This window comes from Gallus gallus, chromosome 2, assembly GCF_016699485.2.
Source record: "Gallus gallus isolate bGalGal1 chromosome 2, bGalGal1.mat.broiler.GRCg7b, whole genome shotgun sequence".
Taxonomy (NCBI): Eukaryota; Metazoa; Chordata; class Aves; order Galliformes; family Phasianidae; genus Gallus; species Gallus gallus.
The window spans coordinates 60,781,308-60,808,506 of NC_052533.1; the positions used below are offsets into that span (position 1 = coordinate 60,781,308).

The 27,199-nt window shown below is 46.0% G+C and overlaps 1 protein-coding gene, 1 long non-coding RNA gene and 1 other non-coding gene across 7 annotated transcripts in view; 2 read left to right on the forward strand and 1 right to left on the reverse strand.

Annotated features, from left to right (window-relative positions):
• The window catches only part of LOC112531757, a 54,228-nt gene extending 41,144 nt beyond the window's left edge, over positions 1-13,084 (reverse strand). For all 3 annotated transcript variants that reach the window (XR_005855783.2, XR_003073733.3, XR_005855781.2), the window contains exons 1-2: positions 12,802-13,084; positions 2,642-2,804 (exon numbers count right to left, since the gene is read on the reverse strand). This is a non-coding gene — a long non-coding RNA (uncharacterized LOC112531757). The remainder of the gene's footprint in view (positions 1-2,641; positions 2,805-12,801) is intronic.
• Positions 13,085-13,865: 781 nt separating this feature from the next.
• Positions 13,866-27,199, forward strand: part of JARID2 (jumonji and AT-rich interaction domain containing 2) — a 206,418-nt gene continuing 193,084 nt past the window's right edge. Inside the window, exon 1 of one of the 3 annotated variants that reach the window (XM_046924133.1) lies at positions 13,866-14,184. Coding sequence is in view for 1 of the 3 variants with exons in the window: in NM_001012862.2 (NP_001012880.2) it covers positions 14,290-14,334 (45 nt within the window). In the remaining 2 variants the exon portion in view is untranslated. Of the gene's footprint in view, positions 14,335-15,540; positions 15,638-27,199 lie in introns of those variants that run through there. The other 2 variants (NM_001012862.2, XM_046924134.1) reach the window with 2 other exon arrangements.
• On the forward strand, positions 14,540-14,645 carry MIR6557 (microRNA 6557). Its single transcript, NR_105589.2, has one exon. It is a non-coding gene; the product is annotated as a microRNA 6557 (primary transcript).

The following is a 27,199-nucleotide window of genomic DNA, read 5'->3' on the forward strand; positions in this document are numbered from 1 at the left end:
AGGCTGCTCAGATTTTGAATTGTGTGAGGCAGGGAAATATCTTAATAGCCTGAAACTACTGCAGAGTTTGCTGGAGAGGAGAACAGTGAACCGTAGCAATAAGGGGAAGAAGAGGGAAAGGAAAAGATTTACTCAGAAATAAGCTCAGCAAAGCAAAACTTCTAATGCATATGCTTGCAGAACTGCTTACTGGAGTGAAGACACTAGAAAGGGAATTCATTTTCTTTTAGATACAACTTTCCATCTTATTGTCATATAGTCAGTTGTTACCAATTACTTTATTGTCAGATGCCAGTTTATATCCTAAATGTCTGGGAGGAGAGGACTGCTCTGATCAGGAGGTATTCTAGTGGTCAGCACAGAACCAGCCTGTAGTTGGATTTCATTTGTAACTTAACGGAGATTCACATGGAGCTTCATGCTACAAACTGTACTAACATTCAGGCTTGGGATGTTATCTGTTTTACAAAGCTCACTCCACAAAAGGGTGGATTGAGTTCAGCTTTTCACTGAATCTCAGTAGAAATATCATCATAAAGATCTTCTCTGCCAGCTGCAGATGTGTTCTATTTTTTCCCTACATCTGAGTTTCTGAATCACTCTTAATAATAGGCAAAGGCTATTCATACCAAATGGGGAAGTTCTCACACACTATGATGATAAAGCATTTCATCCATTTGAGGAAAAAAAAAGGGGAAGAAAACACTACCCACGGAACTGCAACATCATTTCAGCCGTGCTTAGCTGAATGTTCACAGAACAACACTGGAAGTCATTGAAGTGTCAGATAGTGATTTCATCATGTGTCAGGCCTCCCACTAATAAATGATTCATCCTTCTCAGTACTGACACCTCAAAGAATTAAGGAGAAGAAAGAAATTCATAAACTTTAAAGTGAGAAGTACTCTACTGATACCGTATTTCCCAAGTAAACAGGAGCTTATGCACACACTAAGAATGTGTTTAGAAGTTAACCTTTCATTTATCTGAAGTCTCTTTAAAGTTTAAAAAGTGAATCTATTAGACAAAACAGGCACTGTGGAATTCCATGAGTGTTATGTCACCATAATACACAAAGGTAATTTTCTCAATTTACAAACATGAGATTTTCAACTCTTCCAGCTTTGTCAACTGAAACTAGAATTGGAAATAAGTCTTTCTGTTTTACAGAGCAATCATTAACAGTGTGTTGGTGACAGTAAGTTTGCCCCAATCTCTGAGTATTGATCACAGCTGTAAAAGTAAACCTAGCTCCTACTGAGGACAATGAGAGACTTACAGTTGACTTTAACGGAAACGAGACTGGAAGAAAAAATCATTTTAATAAGAATTGAAATCATTCTTTGATGTTTCATAAAGCCATAATATACCCCCTTGACAACAGTAGTTTTGAAAGATGAACGAGACTTGGGAGATGTGGATCTGGGAGAAGAACAGGCTGGAACATCTCTCCTATAAAGAAAGGTTGAGGGAGCTGAGCGTGTTCAGCTTGGAGAAGGCTCTTGGGGAGACTGCACTGAGGCCTCTCCGTATTTAAAAATAGCTCATAAACAAGATGGAGACTGACTTTTTATAGATCTGACAGTGGTAGAACAAGAGGGAATGGTTTTAAACTAAAAGAGGGGAGATTTAGGTTAGATGTTAGGAAGAAATTCTTCACTACGAGAACAGTGAGGCATTGGCACAGGCTGCTCAGAGAAGCTGTGGATGCCCCATTCCTGGTGTTCAAGGCCAGGCTGGATGGGGCCCTGGGCAACTTGATCTAGTGGGTAGCAACTCTTCCCATGGCAAGGGGTGGGTGCTGGATGGTCTTTAAGGTCCCTTCCAACCCAAGCCATTCTGTAATTCTGTGAATTTAAATACAGACTGAAATCAGGCAATATATGCAGCAAGATATTACCATTTTTGCCTGGTTGGTTAGGACACTGAAGTTTGTGCAGTCACACTAAGTTTATTTTTTTTTTTCTATTTCAAACAAATGCAATAAAGGGATTTCAAAATTCCTGCGTTCTTTTTAAAAAATAAATAGCTAGGATAAGAAAGAGATTTTAAAGGTGCCCTCACCGGAAAAAAAGGCTGTGACATGAATTTAAACTTTATGAAACATTAAAGAATCCACATGGCAGAGAGACCTGACAAATGACCCTACTTTAGGAAAAGAGATGATTGTAATTCACTATCAAACCATGAGATACCAACATATATGAAACCAGGATTTGCTGGTTCTGTCACTAATGGAACTCCTTCAGCTATAGTAGGTTTTTTTTTCTTTTTTTCTTTTTCTTCTCATCAAACCAGCATCTATTATAAACAAAACACTTCAATCGGTAGACTCAAAGTTTGAGGACCATATGGATACAGAATTTATCCCACTTGATTCCTCTCCTGCAGAGCAGGGAAAAGAATTAGATGAAGCTGATGAAGTTTGGACATGGCCTCCCATTCTGAACAGAAATAATTAGGCTGGTATGAAAACTGCTGGGGACAGAACAAAGCCACAACTCCTCAGGACTCGTATCCTAAGCAAGTACTTATTTTTCTGTCTCATTCCGAATTTGTATACCAGAGATACCAATGTGATGAATGGAGTAGTTAAAACCACTTATGTACAAAATCAAATTATTCTTTGCTGTTCCTTTACCTTTTGTTTCAGTAGTATTAATTTGGGCATCCTGGCTAAGCTGATGTCCAGTTTCTCCGTCAGTTTGATTTAGCATGACCTCTTCACTGTCAGCAGAGGAATGTAGAAGGCAACAATGAACGTTCGTATAGAGGAACATTTACATGGCTGTGGGGCAGGATGCCTGGATGATCAAAAAGAAAAGAAAATAGTAAATACTTAAAACACTTTACCATGAAATCGCATTCTCCCCCTTCTTCCACCCTCTTCCTCCATGTTAAATCAGGTAGAAAAGTGTGATAATATTAAAGCTTAATCCAATTTAAATAAATTATTTTCTTGTAAATGTTAAAACAATCATTACATGCATCATTTACCCCCTCCTCTGCCCATAGTCTTAAATTATGCTCCATTATATCCAGATGGAAAAAATATGCAGAAATGTTTCTTAAACATCAGAAATTTTTGTTTTTGATTATATTCAGAGGTAAAAGTCATTTAGGAGTTCCAACAAAAACCAAACAAAACAGCACACATATATAAGATATATAAGGAAGCATTATGGGATTTTGTGTAGCAAACTTAATTAAGAAATTTCTTTGCTAGGTTACCAACAGTATTTTATTACAAGCTCAACGTATAAGATCATTATAGCTCTGTCGTGCTTGGCAGCTAAGAAAGAACACATGCAAAGAACAATCTTGATCTTACAATTAATTACAAATGTACGAATGAGTGATATATCAGACCCTGTCCACACTGCATAGTCATGCATTTCTAAATATTTCACCACACACAGTTATCAAAAAGCATGCTTCATTTCCACAGAAGCTTGATTCCACATCATGGGTAGTTATGTTAATTCATACATAGACACCACCAGCCAGAACTATTATGCACGTGTCAGTGTGTTTTAGCAAAATCTACATCAGCTAAGCAATATAGCAGGCCTCTTCAGCTAGGTTGTTTTTTAAGGGGGCAGACTGAAAGCAAAATTGGAGAAGGCAAGCCTGGGAGGCAAAGGGCAGAATATGACAGACAGCAGTCTGCAGCCATTGCCCACTCTGGGTCAGGTGATGATGTGACCGCTGCCCAACAAGGAGGAGCACAACAGCCTTTCCTCTGTACTTCACACACCCTTATCGTCCCCAGACAATCCTGCCACAGGAACAGGTGAGAAATTCTCACCCCACCAACCACGTAAACGGCTGAGGGGGAAAACACCTGAGCCCTGGAGACGGTGAAGACCCTGACTGGCAGACCCCACTCACAATCAGTCTAGATGTTGATTGCCAGTGGGAGAGCTGTGCAATAGCATCACCACAACAGAGCAACCTGCAGCACATGGGACAAGAAGCAACATGACACTAACAAACTGTCCTAAGTGGAGATGTCCATCCCAAATCCTCCCTTCAGAAGTCTTATGTCATCCAGCTGTGCTACCCAATCCCAGCAAGGTGCCGAATCTGACCATCTGGCAAGGGTGAAATTTGTAGGTGAAACTTCAGAAGAAAGAAGTTCAAAGTGTAATCACCTCGGGAGTGAACCAACCACTAACCAACCAGAAACCTCTGCTGTGGCTAAGTGGACAATGACACCTATTTGCACATGTCCCTGTGGACACAGATCGCAGTACTCTCTTCTAAACACAGAATCCTACACTCAAAACTTACAGCACAGGTCTCACGACTAGGATTTGAAAATCATCTCCCTGCTGCTCTCTCCTCAGGCCAACAAGATATTTCATGTTAACCTCACACCTCCAGTTCATGCTTCTCCCTGGGAACATTTGCTTTGCTCAGCTGCCCAGAGCCAGTGCTAGCAATAGGACTGAGTAACACCAGTCCAGCCGAGAAGTGTTTCAGCAGCAAACCAAACCACTGCAGCTCTGAACACGTAAGTTGGCAGACAGTGTTACTGGTTATAGAGGGAATTCCAGTCTTTGACTCACTCAAAAGTAATTGTGTTCCCACGCCATTTCCCCATCCACACAATTCCCTAGGCCTGAACTATTTGCTAAGAAAGCTTGAGATTATTTGTGTTACGCTTCTTGAAGAGAAACTACAACACACAAACATATAATTATACAGTCATGAGATGCTCCACTTCCAAAATCCTTAAATCCTGAACAAGATTATCTTGTTTCCAAAACTGATCTTCCCTGGTTCACAAGATGATCCATCCCATGGCCCAGATAGGCAAGACGAATATTATGATTGATGTCACCATTATATACATTACCAGGAATGCATTTAATAAAAAAAAGCTACTGAGGTTGTTGCCCACACTTGGTGCAACACGACAGCTGCAGGTGTGTATGTTTTCCAGCCAAATGTAGTGAGAATGGCAGAGAAACTCAAAACTCCAAGCACATTTTTAATATGCAGGTAACACTGATAGCTTGAAAACATTTTAGTTAACAAACACAACTGATTGGGTCCACAACTGCTGCAATGCTGGCTAAGTTGCTGTGGATACTAGAGGCAGACTTGGGTTTCTTTGCATTAATTCACCATCATAGGGTAATGACCTCACAATAAACACTCACATTTTTCAGTGGGATACTTGAGCTCATCTCTCCACTTCTTCAGCTTGATATCTGGAGGTAGTCAATTAGCTTTGGTGCAATACAGATCTAACCCTCTCTTTTTGGAAATGCCAGGGGTAAAGCTACTCCCACCTCACCACCCCGGGATGCCTGCAGAGAGCCACATATGCAGCAGAACAGGCAGAACTTGACAGGAAAAGAGGAGAGAGGAGACACTGGGACACTGCCCATGGGGCCTACAGCGCTGTGTGAGCACTGCTCATCCTCAGGAAGCAATAACCCAATTGGTGCTCTGCTCTGGTCTCTTGGCAATACACAGGCTTCAAAAAAAAACCATGCTTCCATTGTGACCAGATATTCGCTTTAATAAACAAACTTTAATAAAACAAACAATTAAAAAAGCCAGATACTCTCACACAGCACTCCCTGTAAGACAATTACCGAGAACCACTCTCACGGGCCAGCAAGTAATCTCTTCCCCAGGCCACGAAGGGAGCCTGCTATGCTGCTAGGCAGGAAGGAGCTGGGCCCACTGGGGCTTTGAAATAAAACAAATAGTTTTTTTCTGGGGATAACCATATCTTCGCAGATTGCTTGGCAGCAGGCATCGTGGAAGCTGGCTGGCTGGCTGGCTGGCAAATTCACTCAGCCTGTTGCCTTCCTGGTACGCTGTATCCGCATCAGTGAAGACAGCAAATCTGTACCCAAGTCCCTCGAGAATTAAGATAAGGATGACATTTCATTGGGCCACCCTCTCACTGTTGGTGGTGTTATTTTAAACCTAATTCAGCTTTTGCCACTATTCACTCATGCCCAATATCCTTAATCTACAAACACTCAAGGACAGTAATTCAGCTTTATTATCCATATTCCCCGAGCTCACATTTCATAAAGTATAAGCACACTCAAGTAAGAATGATTCCTAAAATAGCCAGGCGTGTAAATTCCCACCGTCTCTTCAGGAAAGCAGTTCAAAACATAGGTCATACAGTTCCTTGTAACGCTTAGAATTGCTAACCTAAACCTCTTGATAGCAGCAGGTGATATCTTCAGAAACAGCTGGTGTTTTATTGTAGCCTCTCACACCAACCTATTGCCTCAGCACCAACCTGCATATGCATATGCATTGCAATGATAGAAGACATAGTGTGAACCAAACAAAAATGAGAACACAGATTCCAGCAAACCTTGCCTGAACACACAACAGTGAAAGACTTTGAGAATGTGCATCCAAAGCCAATGCATATTAAAAAATTGATAACAACAACAGAGACCACCACTGGAGCTGTTATAATTGGCTACTGCAAACAAGGAATAAACATATCCAGCTCTTGGGCAACAAAAGATGTTACTAAGAACAATCAAGTTGCTCCTGTAAGGTATTCCATACCATCTGCTGTTTGCTTAATTATTTCAGGTTCTCAGTGCTGTACAGTGCTGGGATATCTCAAAAACTGGTCAAAAACCAAAAGGAGCTGAGGTTGCCCACCTTTCTACAGGACCAGGCCTTGGGTATGTTACTGTTAAACACTGAATTGTTTGGTAAGTTTCCTTAGAACTACAACAATCATTTTCTGTTTCTGTCTTTTCTGTAGGAGCCCTCACTATATTTGTGTGACACTTGATTACTTACAAAGATGACCTTTTATTGAAAACTACACAGTTTCTGTGGTGCTCAAAATTAATTATATTTGACTGTAATACAAACAGTGTTTCAGAGGTGTGAAACTTACGGTCAGGTATAAGGCAAAATGATGGCTAAACTTTGGCTACTAAGTTGGACACTAGCAATGCCAACACTGCCTGTGCTGGAGCAGAGCTTGAGGGCAGGTTCACCACTTTTCCACGTTATTCATCAGCTGGAATCAACTGCAAGTGACTGGGTTGGGTTTTTTTTTGTTGTTGTTGTTCATTTGTTTGGTTTTTTTTTTTTTTTTCAGAAGGAAAACTGTGTGTGTTCTGTGCTCGTGAGGAACACTGTTACTGTCTATAAAGATGAACTCCAGCATGCCACAGCTCATCTCAGAGCTATCTGTATTCTCTATCTTTGAAAAATACGCCACCTCAATCAAGACAACTTTGTTTCTCTCATAGAAAGGCCTCAGTGTTGCCTGCTGCTAAGGCAAATGGCCTTGGAAGAGAGTCTCTGCCCAGGCTGAGCTGACGTGCAGACAGCAAAGGCAAATGTGAAAATGATATGTTAGTTGCATTGGCTGAACTGAGAGTCCCTGTAGGCTCTAGCTCATCCTGGAGTATAACCTATGCTGCCTCTTCCCTTCCTCCCTGAAAATCACCTGACTTGACTTCTGTAGGGATCTAGTCCTTACCCCTTTCCAGCTACCTCCTCCCTATCGCCCTTCTCCAGCCCTACTCCCTTCTTACCACCTATGTACCTACACTGATTTTAGTCCTACTTTCCATCTTCCCCTCTTAGCATCTTACCCCTGACCTGCCTTTCCTACCCACCCTGCTTTCCCGAGCTCTTTCCCAACAAAGAAATGCCAGCAAGGTGACTATCTTTTCCTCCCCACGCCTCTTTTGCTCATGCTGGACTCCCTTGGGAAAGGAGCATATCACTCCAGTTTGGACTAGCCTGTCATTACACAAAGGGAAGAAGGGCAGAGATGAGCACGGAGAGACCCTCATCTTGGCCATCTATCCAACTCATGCTCAGATCACAGCCGACAGACTCTGCACTGGTCCCAGTAGCCTCATCATGTTCATAGCTCAAAGTAAGCATTACACTCTTCACAAGGCTTTGAGAAACGAGGAAAGGAAGAGAAGCACAAACTTTCAAATGTGCAAAGAGAAGGAAGAGAAAGAGAAGAAAAGCTGGATGGAATATTTCTCTCAATTCCCTCCTCCATCCACTAAGCCATATCCCTGTTCCCCTTCTTCCATGCTGAGCTCTTATTTCAGAGTAACATTGTCTTACCTTAATTTAACAGACTGGTTAAATTACTGACTTAAATGAAATAGTTCACATTCATGCAAACCTCTGAGTTAATGCAGCAACTTGCACTGAAACAAAGAACAGAAGTTCCCACCAGTTTGACCATTCTTGTTTGAGCTTGTGTGTCTTCACACCCTTCAAGGGTTACTGTCCTACTATCTTATTTTACTCAACAGATGCAGAGCAACTAAGCAAACTGCAGTAAACACTGAACAATATCACAAGGACAAACACCCTTGTATTGCCAGCTATAAAAAGCAGTGAAATAAAATGTGAAGAAAGGAAAAGCTGACATAGTACTGAATGCAGTAGAGAAAAAGCAGACAAAGAGCCAAGTGAAGAGATTTAGCCTTTTCTGCAGTGCACGCACTAAGAGCACCATTGATTGTCCACAAACATTGTTTTTCATCATTTCTGTAAGATGAAGAAATATTTGCTCCCGTTTACAGATCACACACTGAGGCAGCCAGAAATTAATATCTGAAGAGTCTCAAAGTACCTAAAGCCTGATTATTGCTAGTACTATGCATGACATATTCTCTGAGAGTTCAAAGGATAGAGCTTCCAGCAGTCTTTGATGCAGATGCACGTGTAGTCCTAAGAGAATCCATAAAATGAGAAACACAATGCATGACCTACAACAGGAACATGTTAGTAACCACCGATATATTTATTTCCCCACCTCCTCTTCTACATTTTCAAGTGGGGAACAAAGTATCCTGCACACCAGGAGATTTGGATCAAAGAGCTATGATGGTCACAAGTCACAATTCATCACCCACCTGACAACTGTGCTATTTACGTACCGATCAGTAGTGCTGACCTGGCCAGTATTAAAAGATTGATGTAAATGGCTTATCCAGCATCACACTCCTTGGCAGAGAACCAACTTCTCCAAAGCAACACTCAGCCTTAACAATGAGATTATGTCTTCCCATCTTGCATTCATAGGAACACGAGGCTAAGAGTTCAACAGACACCACTTTTCCTCCAGCGTGCACTCTAATTCATCCCCAGAGCAGACTCCCTTAGTACACTGTTTAAAAACCAATCTTCCTATGGAAGGAAGGGGGAAAGGTATGTGATCTATTTTAAGATTATTATAAAGCAATATATAGATGTATGGATGGAATTAAGATTGCATAAGCATTTCCTAATTCTGGCATTTTGTAACTTCTGAGTGCTTAACTTAGCCATTTTAATATCCTTTCACTCTAACCATCTGTGTGGTGTCTGCCTGCATGTGCACGTTTAGGCTGCCTCAAAGATCCAGGAGATGCTAGGCACCATATCTCAATTGCCCAGAGGATTTTAAATCACATGCATAAATCTACATTGCATGAATCCAGACTCATTGTGCGTGTGATACAGAATCCGCTACACATGTAGAGATTAAGCGCATGATGGCAGCTGCCTGTTGGGAATCCTCAGATGCAGATACAGCACTTCGTGAGTATGCTAGATTGCTATGTTGGGTGGACATTTTGTTTGCATTTTATGTGTACATTTCACCGACTATAAAGTAAAAAAGGTTGGGGGGAAGTGGCCAAACTGCCTGCCAGCAACTGGCTACTCATCTCTCTATTTCCCTAAGGTAACAAATAAAAGGAAGTACTACTTCCCTCTTCAGTAAGGGAGTCATCCAAGCAGCAGCCATCTTTCTCTTGTAACTCTGTCTTCAGCTTTTGACTCCAACATTGCAGAAATAAGCTATGCGACTCTTAAGATCAATGAAAAACAATGAGGCAGAATATGAATATGGGAAAGGTAAGATGCTTGAAACACGACAAAAAAGAGGGAAACTCTAATTATGGGGTGTGGAAACTGGGATACTGAGTCTAGGCATCAGTTCAAGCCAGGGGCAGGAATTACTCCTGAAAATCCAGCATGCTGAGTCTTTACGCCTTCCTTTCTTTCCTTCTTACCCACATAAGAAAGAGTTGTTTGTCTATGGTAAAGTTCTGTCTTCTCAAACACAAAACAAAATACACTACATATAAATGGCGCTGCTGTTTGTGGAACTAAAAGCTACTGTATGGGAACATCTTTTATTTTCAAAAGCTTGGGGGTCTAAAACTTTCTACTTACTTTGAGCAGTACTTTAAGTGCCTAGGAAGTCATCTAAAAATGAGAAGTCTCTGTGCATTGCAGTGTGTCTACAGATCTCCAGCATGAAGAATCAGGGCAAGAAGGAAGCTCCGTAACCCTCAGTGTGAAGCTACTAATATTCCCATCCTTGCTCTTCTTAGTGTACCAGCGGCTTTGCTTTCATCCACACAAGTGACTAAATACCAGAAGGCAAAGTTGCATCCTTTTCAAAACTAGAAAATGTAATCTTTTCTTTTCTTAGGCAGACATAATTCAGGTAAGTACACCACATTTGAGGAAGAGGTATCCAGAAGTTGTTTTTATGAACTGGTAAGCAGCCATCTGTCCACAAACAATCACAGCCTGCCCCCAGGACAAGGCTTCTATTATGGCTGAACTTGTCTGGCATCGTGCCCATTGTTTGCTGACTGGTGAATTATGGCTCACCAATTCGCCCTATATGTTCTTTCTGCCTTCCCATACTGCGTATGCCTATTATTTAATCTGTTTGACCAACAAACAAACAAAAAGTCTAAAAAGGTGTGCTTTGATTTATAGTAGCTCTTCATTTGCCTTATGAACTAAATATTCTTTTAAAAATTTGTCAGACAGCCATACCAAGACCTTCTCTATTAACTTACTGAAAATCTTGCCCTAAGAGAACTCTGAGGACACATAAAAATATTTTGCACATACATATGCCTTCCAAGTCAAACAGTTCCAAAAAAATAATAGTCTCCTACTAAGAGTGGTCACACACAAGTCAGTTATGATGAATGTTCTTTTCCTACAACCTTTTAAAGAGATTTTATCTATGTTGAGATGTGAGGCAGGGAAACATCGTGAAAGCTCTAGTAGCTGGAGAGGTATCAATGAGGATCCTTCTTAATGGTGCTCCCTCTTTTCATTGGGATTGTGTACTACAAGTTTATCTTATGTGCTAGGACACGTTTCCACCAGCAAGACCAAGATTTACAAACAGTTAAAAGTAATCTCCAAAGTGTGTGGAGGGGGAAAAAGTTTGTTTTGCTTGTACCCTACTTTACTTGAGAAAAGCTAGGTAGGAGACGTACAATAACTATTTGCTTAATGACTGACTTAGAAATATGTCAATGACCATTTTTGCCTCTTCTATCTCCCTAAGAAGTCTCCAGGAGAGAGAGTCAGAGACTCATCCTTCTTAATTGGAGAAAACCTGAGATGGAAGTGTTTTGTTCTGTATACATCCTAGGCCTTCAAGCTGCATGGATATCATAATAAGAATCAGTGAGGGCAGAAAGTTGGAGAATACTAAGAGAATTCTTCATATTTTCTATTTAAATGAGCTATAGATCTCTCTTCATAATGTCACTTGGACACAACATATATTTTCCTAGAGGAGGCCTACAGAAAAGTCTTCAAAAGATGAGCATGATTACCGTTTGCTGTTACCATAAGAGCTGGACAACAGATGAGGCCAAGCACAACTTAACTACTTTTGAAAGAAGACTTAAAAAAAATGCCTGAAGTAATTAGTAGTAAGCATAAAGAAGCAAAATGAAAATAAAGAATTTTCCCTCTCTAGTCTGCCCGTGTGAGGCCCCATCTAGAGTACTGTGTCCAGCACAAGATACTGAGCTGTTGGTGGTCCAGAGGAGGGCCAGGAAGATGATCCAAGGGCTGGAGCACTTCTACAAAGACAGGCTGAGGGAGCTGTGTATGTTCAGCTTGTAGAAGGCTGCAGGGAGACCTCATTGCAGCCTTCCAGTACATAAAAGGAGCTTATAATCAAGGAAGGAAAACAGCTTTTTATGTGGGTGGATAGTGACAGGACAAGGGGGAATGGTTTTAAACTAAAAGAGGGGAGATTTACGTTAAAAGTCAGGGGAAAATTTTTTTCACTGTGAATGTGGACAGGCTTTGGCACAGGCTGCCCAGAGAAGATGTTCCATCCTTAGAGGTGTTCAAGACCAGGTTGGACAGGGCAACCTGATCTGGTGGGCAGCAACCCTGCCCACCAGACCCACGGCAGGGGGTTGGAGCTGGCTGGATTTTAAGGTCCCTTCTGACCCAAACCATTCTATCAAATTATGGAGTATCTTGATTTCTTTTCACGTTTTGTGTTTCAACTGTTGCGTTCTGTTTCTAAAGTAAACAGAGAATGCTATGTTTGTATACCAATGTAAGGGTGGCCTCATGGGTTACAGCAGAAGACTGGAGGTTCTGGTGCCTTCTGGACCTCCAGCTTACCTGCCTGCAAGCACAGCCACTGAACAACCTTACTTGAGTTTTTCGCACCTACGAAGCAGCAGAATAAAGCACACTTGGAAAACTGCATTCGGGGTGCAGGGACGAGAACCTGTGGTAGCACATAAATATACGTACAGTTATACACCGCCTGCGTTCCCTCACTTTGCAATGAGCCGCACTGCAAAGCACCAATAACGTACAACAGCCTTCCTGACACCTCACCAGGAAGCCATCGCTGCTCTCCCTCCTGCCTCTCCACGCGATACCCCCTTCCCAAAGCTCTGTGCCTTCTCTGAAGATGCACGGTTCTCCTCGCGCCCAGTTCCCCCCGTAGCTTTTATTGACGCTCCCGTTCCGACTCACACTCGCAGCCCGCCGGCCCGGCAGCAGCTGGACGCACGGGGCCGGCGGCGATGCCCACAGCCCTGGGACGTGGGCTCCGCGCGGGGCAAAGAGAGCGCGGTACCACAGCACGCTCGACCCGCCGGCCTCCTCCGGCAGCCCAGACACATGAGTCCCGGCGGGCTCACACGGCGCCGGGCTGCCCCCCGCTCCCCCTTCGGCAATAAACTTCCTCCTCCACCACCTCCTCCTTCTCCACCTCCTCCTCACGCGGCTCCCGGCCGTGCCGCCCCCTCCCGCGGGCGGCGCCCGCCCCAGCGCCCCCCGCCTGCACCACCGAACGCCGCGGGGGGGGAGAAGGCAGGCACGCAGGAGGGGGAAACCAACTGCGGAGGGACAGAGGGGGGGGCGTCGCCGAGGGGATCGCTCGCGAAACGGCCAATCAACGGCGAGCACGGGGGGGCGCGCAAGGCACGCCGGGAGGTGTAGTTTTCGCCCGTCGCCATTTTGTGGCGAGGGAACTACAACTTTCCCGACAGCAAAGGGACAATTCTCGAACCCCGGGCCGAGCCCTACCGGCCGGGCCGGGTGCCGGCAGCGCGGCGAGCCCCGCGGCACGGCCGGCCCGAGGCGAACGAGCGGAGAGCCGTGCGGAGGGAGAGCCCCAGGCGGCCCGGGGGCGGGGCGGGGCGGGGAGCGAGGAGGGCGGCCGCGCGGTGAGGGAGCGTCGCCAAATTCCGCGCGCACCGCAGGCTGTGCGGAGAAGGCGGCGCGGCCGGCGCTGCGGCTGCGGCCCGGTTGGGAGTTGCGGGCGGGCCCTAAGCGGCGCCCGTCGGTGTGTGCGTGTGCCTGTCTGTGTGTATATATACACACGCGCGCACACGCAGACATATATATTAAAAAAAAAAAAAAAAAAAAAAAAAAAAAAAAAGCCCCAGGTCCATTTAAAGTTGCAGCCGGAGCGCCGCGCTCATTGGCTCGGGGGGAGCCGGAGGAGCACACGGGGCGAGCAGCCCGCACCGCGCCGAGTTGTGCCGGCGCCGCCGCAGCCCCGCCGCCGCCGCCGCCGCCGCCCGCCTCCCCGCGCCTCCTCCAAGATGTAAGGCGGCCCCGGCGCCACGGACCTGCAGGCGGAGGGAAGGGGAGAGCAAGGGCGTCGCTTTCCGTGCCGAGAAAGGGGGGGGGTTTCGTCGTGACCATGTCTCGCTGAAGTGATTTTTTTTTTTTTGTGTGTGTGTGTGTGTGCCGTTCCCTTCGCATCCGATTTTTTCTTTTTTTTTTTTTTTTTTTTCCTTCGCCATCCCCGCACCTCGGATTTATTGCTAGGAGGATCACATTGTGCGGGAAGAAAGTGGGATTACGGAGACCGCCGCGAGCAGCCCCCTCCCCCCCGAGGATTTTTCGGTACCTTTATTTTATTTTATTTTATTTTTTTCCCCCCCCCGAATCGCCGCGGCCGTAATTCATGAAGCAATCGTCCCCTTTTTACATCAGAATCTGGATACCAGAATGAGCAAAGAAAGACCCAAGAGGAATATAATTCAAAAGAAATACGTAAGTGCCCGACCCCTCTTCCCTCTCGGTCGACTCTCCGCGCTTTTAGGAAATGGCAGCGAACGTCAACTTCGGGGCCGCCGGGCCGGGGGGGGGCCGCGCTCGGCTGCGGGCAGCGCTGACCTCAGGTGACACAACGCGGCGACGGGGAGCGCCGACCCGCCGGGTCCCGCCGGATCCCGGAGGATCCCACGTTACGAAGCCGCGTTACGCCCCGCGCCGTGCCCGGAGGAGCCCGGCGCTGCCTTTCTACGCGGCCGCCGCGCCGATTGTCTCCTCCGGGCACGGGGGATGTCCGCGGCCCCGCTGCGTTCGGGAGCGGCCCAGCATCCAGAGCAGCGGCCGCGCGGCCCCAAAAAGCCCCGCGGCCCCCGCTGTGGGGCCGCAGGGTCTGCGTGCGTGCGTGCGTGTGTGCGTGCTGTGGCACGGCAAAAGTTGCGCTCCCGCAGCGCGGCCCCGGGTGCCTCCCCGGGACCCCCCCCCCCCCTCAGCCCCGGGCCGGCGGCCGAGGCGAAGACATCCGCATTGCGGAGGGAGCGGGGCTGCCCCCGCCGCCGGCTGCGGGACACGGGGGCGGACAAAGCGGCGCGGGGCGGAGGTGCTCCGGAGCCCGGCCCGAAGGGCACACGGCGCGGCGGGGGCACTGCGCGGCGGGCGGGCGGCAGCGCGGTGTGTGCGTGCCATGCCGTGCCGTACCGTGTGCGTGCTCTCAAGTTGCAACTTCGCTCCGGCACGCCACCTCGGGTTTGTCATTTTTTTTTTTTCCCTCCCTATTTATTTATTTATTCGCCCCCACTTTCTCTTTTCCCTTCCATTTTTATTCCTCGATTTTTTTTTTCCTCCCTTTCCCCCCCCCCCCCCCTTCATTTTCTCTTTCACGTTTCCCTTGCATTTACCCTTTATTTCCCCTTGTATCTCCCCGCGTGTATTTTCCCTTTTATTGACATCCCCGCTGCGGGGCGGGCGGGCGCGCAGCCGCCGGCAGCAACCTGTTGCCGGGGCTGTGACGGAGCCCCACGGCTGTCGGCCACGCCGCAGCCGCCGCCTCCTCCTCCTCCTCCTCGCCGCCGCCGCCCGGCCAGGTTCGCCCCGCGGCCGTGACGTCACAAAGGGAAGGGCCTACGCGCCGTGGAAGCTTCGTCGGCTCAGCGTTCCGTCGTGACGTCACAGCCGAGGCGGGGCGGGGGAGGGGGGAGGCCCCGGGGCGGCGCGGGGCGGGGGCGGCCCCAGGTGAGCAGGTGCGGCGCGATCCTGCCCGGCCGGCTTCGCCCAGCGTGGGGACAACCTCCAGGCCGTCAGCCCGGTATGATGCGGCAGCCGGGCAGGTGCCACGCAGGGCTTTTTGTTGTCTGCAGGTGTCTGCCAGCTCACCCTCCTCGAGTCCGGGCTCGCCTGTTCAGTACCTCCCGGGAAGCCGACAGCCATGCTGCAGGGCCCTTGGCGTGGGGTGGCTGTAGAGCAGAGCAGTAACCCAAGCTGATAGGGCAGGGGACTGAGAGGCACCATTCCAGGGTGAGCGGACTCCCCCAGCTCTACTAAATGCAGCTCCATTGCATGGAGTGCCCCGTGCCTCCGGGACCTTTGGGTATCGTCAGGCTGCTCCCCTCCTTGAGCACAGCGTGCTCAGGTCTGGGCTCTGCGGTGTGTGTGGAGCAAATCCCAAAAGCAGAAAGGTGATGAGAACAATGGGGTGAGGGCCATACGTGGCCCCACTCGCTGCTTTGCCAGGGGCGGTGATGAGAAGTTCCCAAAAACTTCGTGTGGTCTTCGCAGGTGATAACCCGGGAGCGTGGAAAAGGATGAACACCTCTTTCTTTTTTTCCCCTGCTCCTTGAAAACACGATCGCTCTGTTTTTGAAAGAGCCATGGCTGACTCATTCACATCTTGCTTCTCGCTTCACCCTCCTCCTTCTCAAACATCTTTACATATCAAATATTGCCTTTTGGCTCCAGCCTCAGAAAGCTGACAGCTTTGTAAAGCATCACCTGAGAAGCCAGACTGCATTCGCTATGCGCTCAGAATTAATAGTTCTTAAACGGGAAGCTTTGAAGTCTCGGCTGTAATTTCACAGGTGTGCGTTTTTTGCGCTGTCAGAGAGCGCATCTTCTGTTCTTCCCTCCCTGGGCCTCCGCACATTGGTGCCTGGATGACTGTCCCAACCTGCCTGCCCGGCTCTGCCAGGGGAGCAGATGGCAAAATGCCTTTGAGGAGAGGTGTCCTGGCTGTCTGCCGTCGCCTCGTGTGCCTCATCCCTTCTGAGGTGCTGCGAGGTGATGCACGTGGCCTTGGTGCGGCCTGTAAGCAGGGCCACCGCAGGGCCTGTCTGAGGCGGGGCGAGCACTGCCTGCCTCACAGTGCTAGATGTGTAAAGTCCTTCACGGCCGTATTAGGGTCCTGCGGGCAGCACCCTTGCTGGTTATATCCATCATGCAGCTGAGTGGCACTGCCTGGCCCTGGCGTTGAGGCACTGGGCCTCCCCTGGAGCTGGAGCACAGTGACCACACGGCAGCAACCCTGAGCGGGAGACGTATGTGTGCCCCAGGGCTTCTCTGTGCTGTGGGGTCCTTTCATTTCCCAGTGCCTGCACCGCCTCCCGCTGCCCTGCACTGAGGGGAGTACTGAGTGGGGCCATTTCCTACAAGAAATAATGTAAATATACTGCTGAGTGAGGGCAGAGGCATCCTGGTTCAGTGTGCGTTGTGTTTTGTTTCTTCTAGAGGACAACCTTCTGGAGCCTTCTTGTTCTGGCTCTTTTTTGGGCTGGCAGAGACAGCCTCAGCGTTGTACCTTTTCCAGCACTGTAGCACACTGAACTCTTTTTTTTTTTAGATACATGTTTAACTTGAGCTCATGGTGTGTGGATGCTGGCCACTCTCGAGATCTGAGTTTGCATTCCTCTTAACCTCCTGCTGGCCTCTTGAGACGAAAGCATTATGTTGTGTGAGGCATGACAGCACGTAACCAGAAAACTAGTAATTCCATTTTTGTTTTTTAAATTTATAGCAAACATTTACATTTTGCTGTCAACAAATGTTCTGCGCTGAAACACCAATAGGCTCCTGTTCACTCTGACAGACTGCGAGCCAGAAGATGCTGTCCAGAGTGAATTATAGCAAATCAAGGCCCCTGTGAAGACTTTCTAATGTTCGTTAAGCACTCTCACCTTCTCTTATGAGGCCTACTAAGCCGGTATTAAAAATATATTACCCGTACCTTTTCTGTAGATGTAGAATAACTGTTAATGTGATGCATGTTAAAGGGTGGTATGAACGTCAGCTCATTTTGTAGTGTAGCCGCGTTCCCTCCATTTTATTGTTTGATGAAACAGAAAGAGGTCTAAATTACTTGCCTGCAGCTATGCGCTGTAACAGCGGCAGCGATGGAACTGAGCTCCTTCTGCAGCCTGGTCCAATATTGTCTCGTGTAGCTTTCAGGCTCTTGCTATGAGGCATGGCATCTGCTGTACAGAGACTGCTTGATGTGGTTCAAACTTTCTTCAAGACTTTTTTTTTCCCCCTAATTATGGTCCTGACTGTTAGATTAGCAGTGCATTTTTAACATAATTAAAAAAAATGCATTTATGTATGGATACATTTTTCTATAAGTGACGATTGTACCCTGCAGCTGATGGAGACCAGTTGATACAGTGATGACTCAGCTGTGGGAGCATTACATAAAGTAGGTCAATTTCAATATCCCATCGACTGAAGCTAAGGAGACTCCAGGTTGAAAATCTGTATTTTGTTTATGCACGTCACCAGTATTTTCTAGTTTGAACGTAATTGGGAGCTCTTGAGGAGAAGAGAAATACAGTTTTTTTTCCCCCTTTATATTGTATGGTGACTGCATTCAATCAACTTGAACTTGGAGAGGGAAGGGGAAACACACCAGCTGCTTACATTTCTGAAGTTTATGGTTTGCAGCACTGGAGTGAAAGAAAGGCTCAAAGGTAATTTTAATGCAGAGAATGGAAAAGCAGAGACACGTTTATTAATTTTTTTTTTATTACAAACACGCAGCTTTTGTGTGATTTAGCAGATGTGGAATTTGCAGAGGAATACATAGGTTGCTGCAAAATCCAAATTTGCATTTAAAACATCCAGTCCTTCGCATGGCTTTCTTCCCAACTATAAATGTAAACCAAGTGTAAATGATGCATTGTTTGCCTTAGTGGGCAGACAGTCTGAAAACAATAGTGCTGATGGATTTGACTGCCTCTGTGTAAGATTAACGGGACATTAACTTTCAAGTCTAATAATGAAAAATTTCAGTGTTGCCAAACCTGAACTTGCCTTAAATGCTTTCTGATGTTGATGGCCCGGAATGTCCCCATTCTGCTGGGCAGTTGTAAAGATTTAGGTCTTCACTTTCACGCAAAGCCCCTTAACCTGCTGTTAGGAATTCAGAGGAAAGGATAAAATACACCTCAATTATAATGGCAAAGTAAATAATGGGATATGAAATGCATACACTTTTCACACTTACTATCATTTTTTATTTAAGGCATCCTAAAAAGTGGTAGGAAGTCACCGGGAAAGCCAAAAACTACAAAATGCTCATAAAGTTCAAATCTGGTATATGAGGGGCACTTGGCACTGAAATTCAGATACCGAAAATAATACGCTCACCGTAAGGTATTTGGTGTTCCCTGTAGTCTTTGGTGGGTTGTTAAGCCTGCGTACTACTGCTGGGAATATTGGATGTGGTCCTTGCTGGTTTGTAGGAGGGAGGTTTTGCTTGGGAACTCTCAGTGTTCATTTGCTGGGGTGGGTTTCCCTCAGCCTGTCCTACAAGTGTTTTCTCAACGAAGCAGTAGGTGCAGGGCTTTAAACCATTTGCCGTTTCACTTGCTCGAGTTTCACACTTTCCCTCTCATAATGACATCCTGTTCTGATGTTGTTCCTTCGACAGGCCAGCCCAGGCCTGGTATTTCCAGCAGTGGGCTGTGGGAAAGGAACATACCCTTTAATTACAGCCGGGAGGACTTGTTTGAGTGCACGCTGGCTCTCCTCCCTTCCATGTATGCTTTTGTTCATCAGCCACTTCCTTAGGCGGGTGGATGCAGGGTCGGACGCTGTACAACACTGCCCTTAAGCTTGCCCCAGACTGGCTGTAGTCATTGGCAGGCCCTGCTGCGTGGCTGTGCTGCCTCTCGAGGCTCCCTGGGCCACGAGCAGAAGGATCGTGTGCGCCTTCCCCATCTGCTCCCCTGCAAAGTTGATCGGATTAATTTATGCTGCTGCAGAAAGCAGCTCAGATGGACCGGCTTGGCTGGGTGCGGAGCAAAGCGAAAATGCTCGCATGGAAATTGTTCCACCCGTGCACGTATCACATGAGTGGCATCTCCAGCATTTCTGCAGCAAATGTCTCATCCCAGACTGAGGTGTTTGTAAGCCACATCCCACAGATTTATCTGGGGGAACAAAGCCTCCTTCAACCAGACATAAAAATGGGCTTGTTTGTGTGGATAAAAAATGCTTTGAAAACAAAACGTTTTCCTTTTGTTCTAAGGTCTTTCCTATCAGGTACCTCCCTTGATTCGCTCTGCAGAAAGGCAGCCTTCGACCCGTGGCTGTTACTGCATTTACTTCCTAAAAGCTAGAAGGAATGCAAATACAACGTCAAGTTGAGAGACCGTGGTGTGCTGCAGTGCTCTGGGACGGCTTGTGGTATTTGCGTCCCTGTGCTCTGCTTTCAGTTCTTCGAGTGTGCCGTGCTGCTCTGACATCTTTTGCATGACGTGAGGTTTGCAGGAGATGAGCGTGTTTTGGCACACAGGCACTGTGATGACTGGCTAACGATACTTGCAAAGTTCAAGAATAAACCATGGGAGCTCGTTCTGACATAATCTACTAATCTTAGTTTTGCACTTTGGTACTGTTGTCTGAGCCAAGTTAGGATGACTGTATATCACAAGCAATTCATTTTTAGCTTTGCTTGCAGATTAGTACTGAGCCGGTTTGTGCTTTCAGATGAATAACAATGGGAGTGATTTTGGAGAAATTATCAGCTCCCTCCCACCAGTGTGCGTATGGAAGTCAGCTAAGCGCACTTTCCAAAAGAGATCTGTGTGGGTGGGTTGGGGTACGTGTGCCCCGATACTCCTCGGCTTGATATTTTTCTCCTTTGCTGCCCGCAAGAGCAGGGCTGTCTTCTCTGCCCTTTCCCACATTTGTATGTCTGGAGGAGAAGTGAGACTTTCTTTTCCCTCTGGGGGTTGTGCTTTTCACTCTTCTGGATAAAAAAATCTGCTATGGCTTTGAGTAAACTTCAGTCTCTCACTGCTTCATGCTGCATTTAGGGGAGTCTGAGGGAGAGAGAAAGCTTTTGAGGCTCCTCGGTGACAGGAATTTGGTTTCCCTTTGGCCCTGGGAACTGCACTGAAGCAGTGAATACCAGTTTCCTTGCTGTGTTTGGGAATGGCCTGCTCTTGTGGGAAATACAAAGAGGAACTTGAAGATACAAGGCGTGTAAGGCAGTATTTTTTGAGGTCACTACTAATAAAGTGGACAGAAACCATGGCTCTCAGACAAGAGTCTGTCCAGAGCTTTGCTTGATGAGATACTTATCGTTATTTTTATTAGTTGCTTTATTTAACGTACCATTTTTATGCTGTTCTCATACCGGGAGTCTTTGAGCCGCAGAAGTACCTCATGTAGAAATTGCATTTGAAGTTTGAAATTGCTGCGAGCTGCTGCCATATGCATATGGGTTTCCTTTTTTTCCTTTTTATAAGGTGCCTGCTAGGCAGAGTAAGGGGGATTTAGAGAAGGGGGCATACTTCCTTCTTTCTCACCTTTTTTATTTCACAGTTATTACTTTCAGCCAGTTAGTCCCATTGAGTTCCTTTTGGTACATCAAAGTTGTAAGCCAAATCTCTCAGCTGCAGCGTGCATGCAGAAAACCCTATAATACAAATTTCCAACCCTGCCTGTATGCCAGATCAATTAACTTCTTAGCTCAACTCGGGCTGAAAAAAATAGCTCCGCTTCTGTTTTGGTTTCAGCGATACAAAACTCGGTCCAGACTTTGAGTTTACAAAACTCAAAGCCAAATGAAAGGAACGTTTGCTATGATTGTTTGCAAAGCTGACCGATAGCTGAGCTCATGTTATGTGCAGTTCCTTTTTGGGTGACGTTCCAAGCGGCTGGCCGTAATGGGAATGTTTTTCTTAGAAGGATGACATAGATGGACGCCTGAGATGTGGTTTGCTGATGGATAGTCGCTCTTTTCCCTTCTCCAAGCGTAGTGATAATGATGAAAATTCTCATGGCCCGTTGCCATCGTGCAGCCTGGCTTTCTCAGACCGGGGAACATCCCTTTCGTTTTTAGATAAAAAGCAGAAGTTGGTGTGTTGGGATAGCGTTTCCGCTAATCGTTTATTCAAAGCTGTACTGAACTCGAGTGAGATTGTGAGGAGGAGGATGTCTTTCTCCTGCTGAGACCTTTACATTAAGTTTGAAAAGCTTTTACCACTGTTAACTTTTTGCTAGTTGCTCGACATGCAATGGGGACAGTGATATCACTTTGTTGAACAAGAGGCTTCCTGTTACTTAAAAGCTGGAGTTACAGCATGTTACAGTAACTGTAGCTTGTGAATTATTTATGACGTGGAAGAAATAATGGTTATCCTAATGGCAGATGATTTCGAAGCTGGCTTTTTCTGTCTTCAGGTCTGTCAGTGATGTCCTGAAGCGACTGAAAACTGCAAAAATAAGTAGCCATAGAGCTGAACTGCCCTCTTCTGCAATCCCGTTCTCCCTGTCTGTGCTAGGAATGTTCTGCACAAAGCTTTTGCGCTGTGCCTTTAGTAACAGTCTTGTGGATGTCGAGACCACGGAGCTGCCTGATGCTCTGACTTTATGATTGCGTTATACCAGCACTGCAATGGAAGGAGCGGTTCAGCCTCCTCCTGGCTGCCGGTTCCCCCTCTCTTCTGCTGGCCAGCGTTTGAGCTGGGTAATATCTCCCACCACAGACACTAGGAATGTAGCCATGTGAAGAGCAAACTGACGAAATAAGGCTGAATTTTAATGTGGATTTGCTTAACGTTGCAGTTTGTGAGGTAATGGTAAAAATACATGTGTTGGGGAAGGTGTTGCAGGGATGCAAATGAGGTGGCAAGGGAGCAGTAGGATTGCTTCTGTTAGCAATAGTGTGAGCTTAAGTGGGCTGTGAAATGATGACTAAACAGGAGTTGGGATACATGGTTTATTTCCTCGCAAACAAAATTAGCATTGCTTATCAGTTTTAAGCATTGATCAGGCCTGCATTTTGCTATGTGATCCTTCCGGGAACGTGCCGAATATTAAATATGGTCAGAAGGAATTTGGGCCACACTGCTGCAAGTGAAGCTGGAGATGTTTGTGTTTGTTTGGTCGTAGTGGCGCCGTAATCATTTCCAAAGCGTTAAAATATGTTAGAGGAGGGTCAGGAATGTGCTGCTGTTGATGGGATTTGACCAATTTAAAACTGGAACAGTGTAAGAAAGAAGGGGAAGAAAATAAAATCGGTAACTGTGCTACTGGCAGCTGAGTTCCACTGGTAAAGGTGGTAGAAGAAGCACTCTCAACAAACATTCTTTGTCATTGCTTTGGAATACACCTGTGTATGCAAACAGATGCACGCGTGTGCACTCCAGCATGGGGGCTGCTTCCTACAGCAAAGCCCTGCCAACAGAAGGGAGCTCCTCCAGAAATTCCCCGTGGCTTTATTTGCTTTATCTTGTACTGCTGAAGGATGAGTTCTTGTAGCTTTTCTTGTTAGAAACAAGACATGTCTGTTGCACGTGTGGGAGAACTGAAGTGCTAACATGTTTTGTCCCAGATTCCCAAATAGTGTGAGAAAGCCGAACTATGTCAAATCAAGAAGTTACAAAGCCCAGCTTGACCTGTATGCCGTGGCATCACATACCTTTTTCTCACCACTGAAGCTGACATTAGTGACTGCAGATCTTTCCTGCATGGTATAGCTCACAGTCTCTTTTGACTGTATCAGTATAACTGAAATTATCTGTCTTAAGAAGCGATTATGCCAGGACTCCCCCTCCTCTCTTTAGCTTTGCTGTGGATTAAGAGGACGTGGATGGACACCCTAGGTTTTGATCCAGCATGGCACTGTAGTGCGTACCCAACTCCAATATAGGAATACTTTCAATGACATCCATTGAAGTGCATGGAGCTTGCGAGTTAAGCACATGCTGAAGTGCTTTTCTGGACTCAAGATTTTACCATTCCTGTTTAAGAGTGTGTCTGAGTATTTGCAGGCTGGAATGTTCACTTTTTTTAAGAGGGTGATAGCCATTTAATGGTTTTAATGGCTTTACTGGATGTGGTCTGCCTGTTTGATTTTGTGTGCGAACAGTTTCATTTTATTTTCTTATTTCCAGTGTCTCAATATTTTCTTCAAATGTAATCACTGTTCTTTGTCATCTGTTATCATCGTTACAGTGTACGTGTGTGTATAATGTCATTTTTTGTAGTTCACTTTTTTTTTCTCTTCTAGTCTCATGCTTTTCCCTCTCACTTGTGTGTATTTCTCTGATGGGGCTCCTTTATCTGTGTTGTCTGAGGAAATTAGCTCTTAGTGAAGCTCCTGCCATCTCTTTGCAGGAAAGCAAGACGCTGCCATTGCAGTATCTTCTTCCTTTTCCTGAAGGCCAAAGGGGCAGGCCCGGAGCAGTTCCTGCAGTTCATTGCTGGGACAGCTCCATGGGAAATACACGGGAAGGGGAAGAGTTGCACTGCCTCTACTTGTCTCACGAGCTTGTGTGCTCAGTTTGAGCGCTGGTTATGGAAAATGCTGGCTGCTGACTGAAATTACGCAGGGCTCAGCAAACTGAAATGTGCATTTGGGCAAATACCACAGAGGAGAAGGAGAACGTGGCCCCGCTCACCCCTTTTTACAGCACCTTCATGAGCTTTTGGGAAATCAATTCCTGCTGATGAGAGCATTCAGGAAAAGGTAATTTCACAGTTCACATACATTAAAGCTATTATTTATTAAACGTTCATGTACGTTCTCTTTCAGTCAGGAGCAGCATTATATGCTGCAACTGACCAGTCCTAAAAATCAGTGCTCAGCTTCCATTATGGAAGGGTTTTCTTTGCAGCCTCTGTTTACCCTTCCGGATAACTAATGATGGTTGGGTTTCTCCCAGGCTGGATGGCAGACCAGTCCCAATGATTTCTGGGCCCTGTTGCTTTGGAGAGCAGGAATATGATTTTCAGCATAAATTTGTTAAGAAAAATAGGGACTCTGAAAGTCTTCCGGGTAATATAATTTCTTTATATTTAACTTAGAATTTCATTATAATACCACTTTAGCTGGCTCCTGTGAGAGCTGGTGGTGTATCATCCGGTAGGAGAAAATGTGTTTATGATGTAGGTAATCATTTTTCCCCCTCACAAGCATCTTTTCTTATATCCTTGTTGATTCCTCTTCCTTTCGTGGTGTCATTTTAAGCCCATTACTCTTGCAGTCAAGAATGCAGTAAAACTAATTCCCCGTGGGCATTTTGGAAATTACCGGTTCACTAATTTGGATGGAGGAGAGTGAAGGGATAAACTGTTATTTCTTCTCTTCACCAACTTGTCTCAGATCCTGCCAGGGATGAGTCTGTCATTTTCTCCCCTTAGAGACAGCCCATCTGTTAGTGCAAAATATCTCTTGGTCTGCCCATGCCTAATGACTGCTCAGCCTGTTCCTGCTGGAGTCTGTTGCCCACTCTGAAGGGGACGGGGACCAGCATTCCTGCATGCACGCCTTTTTGTGTGTAGCCTACTTTCTTCCTGGAATAGGATTGAGTTGACCACAGGGACTCCCCAGCGAAGCTTGTTATCTCTGAATATGTTGTTCTGAACATGCTTTTGCTTCTTTCTTTTGGTCCTGCTGTTGTTCCTGTTTATCAACCACGTGTGGTTGTGTGCTGCAGCTGAGGGGTTGTCTGGGCATCAGCACTGCAGAACCCATCTTCTTCTTGGGTTGCTCAAGGAGGCTGTGGATGCCCCATCCCTGGAGGCATTCAAGGCCAGGCTGGATGTGACTCTGGGCAGCCTGGTCTGGTGGTTGGTGATCCTGCATATAGCAGGGGGGTTGAAACTAGATGATCATTGTGGTCCCTTTCAACCCAGGCCGTTCTGTGATTCTGTAATTCATGTGTGCTCTTTTCAGAGGCATTTCAGGGAGTTGTCCTTTTCATCACTGGCATATAGAAGCATGACTGCAACTACATTTGGGATTTTGTCAGGGAAGCCTGAGTGTGCTCGGCTCTGGAGAGCCCACCTGCTCTCCAGTGCTGCTTGTGAAACCAAGGTTAGTGTCATGTGAGAAAATGGCTGGGATGTAAATCCATGGCTGGAGTCCTGCTCGTGCAGAGTGCAGCTTTTCCCATGCTCCCAGTTAGGTCCTGCCTCTGTCCCTGTCTTTAACCATCTCAGCAGTATCTTTGCTGCTCTTACTTTTGTTTTCTCCCATAGTCATATTCCCGTGGTCATGTTTTCAGAAGGTAGCTAATTTACAGCTGTGGTAATGGGCATGATACCTAGCAGAGAAGTGTTTCTGCATCTTTTACAGTGGAAAAATACTTCGGCTCCCTATACCTTGGAAGAAGACGCTCAAGATATTTGTTCAGACATGCTTTTGAAGGTGTGCTGATACTCGTTCTTAGCTATCTTGTGTATGGATGATTTATCACCATTCATCGGTTTCCATGGAGCAGTCAGTCACGTCTGTGATGAAGGTTATCCTTTTCCCTTAAATGGTTTCATACTATTGCACTACTTCTTCCTTCCTCTTTTTCATGCTCCTCAAATGTTCAGATATTTTTTCCCATGAGAAAGACCTGGTATTTTAATCAGGAACCCACATGTTGCAAAGCTGAAGCTGAACGGCTTTGAAAACTCATTATTCTGTGGAAGAATGCCATCGAGATAGTTTTCCAGATTTCCAATCCACTGACTTTCTTAGTGATTAGATCACCTCCTTCAATGAAAGTGAGGATCTTCAGTCAATCTGCGGGAGTTAATATGCTGTTTAATTTCGACACACATGAACAATGTTAAGCCCATGCAGACTAGATATAAGAAAAGGAGAAAATAGTAGATGATCTCTTGAGGCAGTCCTTTTAAACAAGAATTAAGATCTGATAAATTTTTCAGTACGTAAGAAAGAAGATTGAAAAGCTGGCATTATTTGAGACAAAAGGCTGTAAGATCAACTCTAAGATTGGCTGTCTGGCCTGCTGTTAAGCTTGAAATGGGGACAATGTCTAGTCAGGAGAGTCTTGGTCCTAACAGTGGTTCTCAGGGCTCCTGTAACTGTCTTAGATAAGAGAATATAGAACTGTCAGAAAATGGTTTTCAGTGTGTATCTTCCAGATAGCTGTCATTTGCATGAGTCTTGTTGCTTTATTTTTTTCTTTTAATAATTTAAGCCAATTTGGTGGTTTGCTCATGTGGGAGGTCCCTAGAGAGAAATGAAAAATATTTCCACAGTGATGTGACTTTTAGGTTCTTGAAGGTGTGAGTATCAACTCTCAGAGTTACCAGTAGCAAAACCTGAGCTGTCTTCTTGTATCCACACGTTTTGTGCTCACAGTATACACCAGGGCACGATGTGTTGTGATACAGCGTCACTAAATGATGCTTTCCAGTGCCTGACTTGTCTCGTGCTGACCTAGGTGAGCAGTCCCAGCTCACTGTACTGGTGAGAAGCTGGGCAGGTTAGCTGTTCTTCCCGTAGAAGCTTCCCGTGCCTGGCTTTTGCTGGGCTGGGCTGAAGATCTGCTTTATTGCCCCTTATGAAAAGTTACCTCTGCCCGAGTGTTCTTGGCACCGCAAGTAGCCTTGTTATCATCCATTTAAC